Source organism: Chiloscyllium plagiosum, chromosome 9, assembly GCF_004010195.1.
Source record: "Chiloscyllium plagiosum isolate BGI_BamShark_2017 chromosome 9, ASM401019v2, whole genome shotgun sequence".
NCBI lineage: Eukaryota > Metazoa > Chordata > Chondrichthyes > Orectolobiformes > Hemiscylliidae > Chiloscyllium > Chiloscyllium plagiosum.
Window position 1 is genome coordinate 67606092 of NC_057718.1, and position 7689 is coordinate 67613780.

Here is a 7689-nt window from a genome sequence, read left to right on the forward strand (position 1 = left end):
TTATGTCTAACTCTGAGGCTAGAGAGAAATAGATTGAACCCGGGGCAAGGAGAGAGGCAAGAACTGGACTGGATCATTATGGCACACCATGAAAGGAGACACAGGTCATGCTTGGAAATGAAATAATAAAAAGAAATTGGTCTAAAACAATATTTTACTAATGTTACTTGCAACAAGTATTGAGAGTATGTAATAAACCTATTCGATTGTTTTCAAAACAAAATAGGTTAGGTAGGTAATCAACTACCATATGAAGACAATGATGCTTTTTAAAATGGGAAACTAGTTTTGAATTAGTTGATAACAAGAGCATTTTGTTTGATGGGTCAATTTTATAATATTTCAACATTAAGATACATTTAACACAAGTTATTTTTACAAAATTAAAATAAATAGCAACATAAGATACATTTGTTATTCTTTGGACAAATAAATAGGATTGCCATATTAAAAGTTGAAAATTGCAATGACTTAAAATATACAAAAACGCTCTGTACAATTTTATGGTGTTATAAATATTAACAGGTTAGGAAATTAGAACTCATGTTTTTAAACGAGATAGAAAGTAAAACATCATTTTAAAGGCCAATACATTAGATTGTGGAGTAAGTGAGAGATATAGGCTCCAGCCCGTGTTTTCGTGTTGATGTGCAGTAATCAGAGGAATGGATAATAGTTGTTGGAGTCCTCATGCCATGCTGGGCCAGAGGCTCAGCTAGACATGTATTTACCCATATCCGGGTTAGAGAGGAAAGGAAAGTTTGATTTTTAAAACAGATCTGGAGAAACTTTTCTACCTATTTAAAAAAGAGGAATAGAAAATAGAATTTAATATATTATTATAATCACCATGCAACAAAAGAAAGTGTGAGCCTATTTTTCTTTTGCTTTCAAACTGGAGGAGGACAAGTTTTTTTTCCCCTTTTAATAATATTTAATGATCGGGTGTAAAAGGAAGAGAAGAAGCAGACGTGTCTGTCTCTCCCTGCTCTCTGACTGATTTTCTGAGAGATGATCATGGCCGCTCAAGTAGCAGCAGCTCCGGCCAACAGTAGCAGCAACGGTAGTAGCCCCGGCCTGAGCAGCCGCGACCCAGACAGTATCAACAACGGAAAACCGGCGGCGGCGGCTCCGGGAGGAGGACTCGGCGGTGACGGCGGAGATCCCAGTGGCGGCGGCTTGAGCCTGAACAGCGTTGATCATCATCACCATCCTCGCCACCACCATCACCACCACCACCATCACCTCCACCTTCCCCACCAGCAGCAGCACCACCACGGCGAGCTCAACATGGCCAACTCCTCGGGGCCTGGCCCCGGTCCGGCTAACAACAACAGCGGCGGCGGCGGCGGCAGCGGCACTGCTGGAGGCTCGGGGTCGGCCTCGTCCAACCCCAACCCTGAGCCAACGCACAAAGAACCCGCCTCGGCCTCGCCTTCCTCGGCGTCCACCGCCTCCTCCTCATCTTCGGCCGCCAGTGAGGCGGGGATAATTTCTAATCACAAACTGAAACCCACCGGCGCTGAGTTGTTGCTTCCTCCCCATCACCAAGGAGAAGGAGGCGGCGGGGTAGAGACTCAACATGGAGGCGGTGGTGGTGGTAAAGACAACATCTTGTTAACCGCTGACAACCAGGGAAACAACAAGGCCGACGACCAATTGCTCAAAATGGGTGATCAGCGATATGAGCACCCGGCAGCTGCGGGCTCCAATACCCAAACGGAGCCGGCTCCTGGCCTCCCCGATTATAATCATTATTACCGGGCGGCGGCAGGAACAGGCCCCGGTCCCGGACCCTACTTCGATCAACATGGCGGACAACAAAGCCCGGGGCTTGGGCTTCATCCTTCCAGCAGCTTGGAGTTAAGCGCCAGCCCGCTACACAACTCTCACGACAGCTATTCAAACAACTACAACCATTACTCGGGCTACAGGCCGGCCTACAGTGGCCCTGGCTACAGCTTGATGAACTCGCCCAGGGCCAACAATATGGGATCCGGTGGGGCCACCAACAGCGGCCACCATCATCACCATCACGGCAAGCAACAGCCGCCTCTGGCCGGGGCATTTCAGCGCTACTCGAGCCAAAACCAGCATTCGGGGGCCACACCAACCCTCAACCAGCTTCTGACCTCCCCCAGCCCCATGAGGGGATATGGCTTTTCGGACTACAGTAATCCTGGTCCTTCGCAGTCCTCGCTGAAAGGGAACGACATGAGCAGTCAGTACGGAATAGGGAGCAGCCAAGCCTGGGGAGGCGGAGGAGGAGGAGGAGGTGGTGGCGGCGGCGGCGGTGGAGCAGCGGCAGGACAAGCCCGCAGCCACCCAGCCATGAGCCCTGGCAGCTCGGCGCAGCCTCTAGGCAGGACACAGGTAAAGCGGCCTGTGTGTTGGTGTCTTTCATCCCGGAGTGAGAGCAGAGCTGGCGTTGTGCGATGTGAAGACATTAGAGAGAGAGCCGTTGAAGTGCTGGTCAGGGACCTAGGCCGCGCTACCTTTCCTATCACTTCTTACTGGCAAGGAGAGAGTTTTAGCGACTCTTTTTCTTGGGATTCGCCGTATGCAGAGAGTTTGTGCCTTCTGCCCCTAATGATGGGTGTCCGCTGTGCGGATTTGTGCACTGAACTGATAACTTCCAATTAGATTACTTCTAGACTAAATAAATCAGTTAGGTTTTCTTTCGTTAATTTAAACTGCTATCTGGTATGTTTTTTTGACCCCACCCATTTGTTGATTTTTTGTTTGATGGTGTCTGAACGCTGGTAGCTCCGTTCAGCTCGTACTCGAATCTCTTCACCTTTTGCAAGGTTTGCAATTTGAATTATGGAGGTAAAAGGCCTGGAATCGAGTCTCCAGACAGCTGCCTCCGAGTTGACATCTAATCTGCCATCTGATTGGTTCTCACACTCACCACTGGGCATTTATCAGTGCTGATGTAAATACAAGTTGCTGAACATCGCAATCACAAGCCCACACTGCACATTTCCTAAGAATCCACAATTTACATAGCCCATGGATAATTGAAAGAACTAACAACTGCTTCACCTTTCATTTCTGTCAACATTCCAGATGCATTTTAAAAAAATAAATATTCAAAATTTCCATTTTTTAAAAAAGCGTACTTGATTCAATAAACCGTTTTAAGTAAGGCACGTAAAACACTTGTTTAGTAACAAGTTGTTGAAAAATATCAAAATATTCTGGAATAACCAGCTTGTGCATATTTAGTAAAATCAGTCATTAATTTAAATTACTAATGTTTATAATGAAACGGTAGTAGATATTAAATATGGTTCAAATCCTTTTCTGGGTAATCGAGGGATAAACTATTGGATGAATTAAGTAAATTAAGGCAATTTCTCACTTTATAAAAATATCTATTAAGTGAAATCTATACAAAAGGCTATTGTAGTCCAGTTCATTTAAAAAAATTAACTGCTTCGTAAATATTGCCCAAAACTTACTGCATAAAGAGCAATTTACGATTGTAAAATACCATAAATGTTACTGCTTTTGATTCCATGCCAATTATAGTAATGTAAAATACTAGAACTTTAATCTTGTTATGAACTACATTTCCTTTTTTATGATTGCTCATGGTAAATGATATTGTACAACCATATAGACACATAAGTTTGATTCCATGTCAATGATTTGGTAGTAGTTGTAGCAGGGTTGATAAATGAAGGTGTGAAGGCTTTTATGTAATGGTGGTAGTGTATCTGCCTCTGAACCAGGAGGCACAGGCTCCCGTGCTCCCTGGTCCAGAAGTGTTTTATTAACATCACTGAACAGGTTGCTTATCAAAAAAAGTGAATGGCTTCAGTTTTGTTGCTGAAAGAGCTGAAAATTAGTCAGCGTTTGGTTGCTGCTGTCGGACAGAATTGTACTGGGGTGTGAGTGCTTCCTTAATAGTTCATGAAACTTTGCAATTTGTACTGGCTCTGGATATAAATTGTGCAGTTCAGTGCAGGCATTGAAGAGTTGCTGGTGCCTGGAAACATACGCTACACAAGTTGCTCTCTTATAGGAGGCAGAAATATGCTTTTTTAAAATTGAAGCTCATTGAATTGAAGCTTGAAATGTGCTCATCTTAGGACAAGTGATTTGGATTTTAATAATTCCACAATGCAGTTGATCAGAAGTAGTAAACAGTTTGTGTAACATGCTTGGGTAAAATGAATGTGATCTATTTGAAAATAGTTCAAGCCGTAAGTTTATAACTTGTGCACTTGTTTGTAACTTCACCTTGTTTTTAAATCTATCACTAGGATTTCACTATAGTCTCATGAAAATGATTATTTATAATATCAATTTAATTACAAATTATTAATCGTTGCCAACTGAAACCGTGCTTGAAAAGATTATTTGTACCTATGGTCCTGTGCCTAAAGAAGTATTGATACGTGAGTAAACAGTTAATTGGAAAAGTCTTGGATTTGTCATTAGTATCTTGATCAAATGAATATTGAGTTTGATTTTCTAGTATGTATAAATCATCTATCATTTGGTGTTCTTATAGCAGTTTGTGATAAAGTCACTGTAGTCCTTGTGGACTATAGGGGTTGGTCTCATTAGAGAGAGACGAATGGTGGTTTAACCTGAGGGTAACCATATCTCAACGATTGAGAGAGAGATTCCTTTGTGATCTCAACCGGTGTGGGAATTGAATCCACTCTCTTGGTGTTACTGTGCTTTGTAGACCTGTCAGGCAGCCAATTGAGCCAAGTGAATCCCGTTGTTTCTGTGGGCTAGGGTGAAGGCAAGCTTCTATTTGCAAGAACTGAGTAGAGGCCTAGAAATATCTTGCCAATCACACATCAAATATTGAGTTTGCTGCTTTTTGATTCCTTTTGGATATTATTGGTATCCATGTTACTTGGTTTGCAGGTTCTATTTAGGGCAAAAATAAATTTTCAGTGTCATTGTCACAAACTTAATTGAGCTGTTAACATTTTAAGGTATTGGAAGAAATCTCTTTGTATATGAGGCTTCTGAGTTAATCCTTTGATTTTAGACTTCACTTGTGATTTAAGGTTATTGCAGCATATTCCTTATTTAAAAGTTAAGTGCTAAGTCACCCTGAGACTGAGCATAATAGATGGGATATATTTATGCATAGTAATTATGGAGTTTCTTTCCATGGAGTATACATTGGCTATAATTAAGGTCCTATGCCTGATTATGGCCAGTTTAAACAACCAACCGACCTACCTCATTCCTCTCTTCCCTTGGACACTACCTGAGTGTAATATATTTTTGAACCAAACCTACAACTGGATATTTTAGTTATCATACGTTTATGGTGGCCACTAGGTGGAGTATGAAAAAGACCAGGTTTAACTTATCTTTTAAATTATCATGCTAAAATGCTGCTTTTCCTCCCCTCTGGTACATCTACAAATGGAAATAGTGAGCATAACTCTCCTGGGATATAAATTTATATGGTTTTGGGACCCCAAACATCTTAGGACAGTGTGTAATCTGTAATTGTTGGAGCTGTACCAAAGCATTTTTTTTCCCTCGTGTTTAGCTTTTGCCCGGCTGTGTGGCCATGTTTCAAAGAATGCTGTGTAATAGCCACAAGCCTACATCCCTTTACCCTTGGCTTTGTGCATTGGAATGCCAGCAGGCTACTTGGTTGGGCTGCAATTTAATTTTTAGAAATTGAGCTTTGTATAAATTATTTACATTTACTGTCGTCTTTGAAAGTGAGTATGACATGAAAAGTACACAGTTGCTATTTTCCCCATCCAGACCACTCTGCGTCAGAGCAGTATGTCTTTTACCATAATGTATCTGCAGTCATTGGAACTTCTGTGATCCCTGCGAGATGGTGCTCAACCTTTAGGCTTAATGTTGATTACTACCCCAGTTTCTATTATCTTCGATGTAATGCCCATTTTTCCTATGCCTATCCAAATATTCCTGCGCCATTATTATTCAATAAATGCACAACTTTGTGGAACTGTTGTTCAGTGAATTTATTTTAATATTTGTCTCCATGATTTTGGTGCAGAGAAGTGGCTGGATCTTGTATCAAGGATAAACTTTAGAATTTTTGGGGAGTAATCAAAAGGAGAGTTAACATTCTAGTCATGTTTGAACAAAATTGGTTTTTGGTTTGAAGTAGTGACACTACATACAGAGGAACCTTGACTATCCGAACGACACGGGTGGGGAGTACTTTGTTCAGATAATTGAATGCCGGATAACACAGTTAGCCAAGCATCAGAACCTTGTGATCTTGTTCAGATAATTGAATGCCGGATGACCTATATCAATAACTGTCTTTTTAGGGAGGAAGAATCAAATGCACTGTTATTCTTTGCAGTGAGCTTTGGCAAAGTTGATGAGAGTATGCAATGGAATAAATATTTTTAGTTGCAGAGATGGTATTGTGCCATGAGACTGGTAAGTTTGATAGATTGGTGTGCTCTTGGGGTAGCTCTCCTGTTACCCCTTTCACATAGGGATGTTAATTCAAACTAAAAGTGCTATTTCTGGAGGGATAAGCATGAAAAATAATTTTAGAAATAGACCTTTTGTATAAATCATGCTCTGCTGATACTCTTGTGTGAAGAACATATTTTATAAGACTGAAAGAACCACTGTTATGACTGTAGTAGACTAAGCTGTTAATACTTTGTGTTCCAACTCTCATATGAATAATGGTCACTTGAAAGAGGGGCTAACCTCAGAATCATATGTTCCTATAATGATCAAGGGTAAAATCATAAACAGGACAGTTAATGGGTAAGTTGTGAAATGATTTCATTTCATGGCAGTTTTTGCTTCATTGTGCCATGATAGTTGTTAAATTTCCGTAAAAAGGTCTTGATGGCCGGTTATATCGTGAACATTTTCTTGCACAAATTACATGGTAGCTGTGTTTTTTTTATATTAAATGATAGATCTGAGTTGGTTTTCATTCTATATACGAATTTCTACCAGCTTAGAAAGTGGCTTTGATAATTGTATAAAAGCGAAGCATGAATTGGGAGAAACACAATATTGCTCCATCTGATTTGCTTTCTGCTCTCTGGGAACTGGCTGCTTTTTCAGATGCAAACTGAAAAGAATAAAGTGAGAGTTAAAACATTTTTTTAAAGGAGAAAACTGTATCCAACTTTGTATAGATACAATATTTAAATGAGAGGTGAGGCAGTTATGGGAGATCAGGAATGAAAACACAGTGCCTGTCCTGGTCTCTCTGTCTCTGTCCCTGTCCCTGTCTCTGTTGTAGAATAGAAGCGTCAAATCTTTATAGTGTGGCCATTTGAGTCTTGTGCTGACCTGAAGAACAACCCACCCAGACCTGGCACCCCACTCTTATCCTTGTAACCCGCATTTCCCACTGTTAATCCACCTAGTTTACAAATCTCTGAAAACGCTGGGGAAATTTAGCATGGCCAGTCCACCTAATCTGCACATATTTGGACTGGGAGGAAACTGAGCATCTAGTGAAATGTACACAGATACGGGAAAAATTGCAAACTCCACATAGGCAGTTGCTTAAGGCTGAAATTGAACCTGGATCCCTTGTGCAGTGCTAACCATTGAGCCACTGTGCTGTCTGTCTCTCTGTCGCGCTCTCGCGCTGTTGCCTGCTCGCGCGCTCTCTCTCTCTCCCGCTCGCGCGCGCTCTCTCTCTCCCGCCCGCGCGCGCTCTCTCTCTCTCTCTCGCCC

The 7689-nt window shown here is 41.7% G+C and overlaps 1 protein-coding gene across 2 annotated transcripts in view; it reads left to right on the forward strand.

Moving 5' to 3' along the window:
• Positions 1 to 500: 500 nt before the first annotated feature.
• The window catches only part of arid1b (AT rich interactive domain 1B (SWI1-like)), a 583262-nt gene continuing 576073 nt past the window's right edge, over positions 501 to 7689 (forward strand). For both annotated transcript variants that reach the window (XM_043696151.1, XM_043696152.1), the window contains exon 1: positions 501 to 2373. In XM_043696151.1, the coding sequence (XP_043552086.1) occupies positions 1012 to 2373 (1362 nt within the window). In that variant the 5' untranslated portion in view covers positions 501 to 1011. The remainder of the gene's footprint in view (positions 2374 to 7689) is intronic.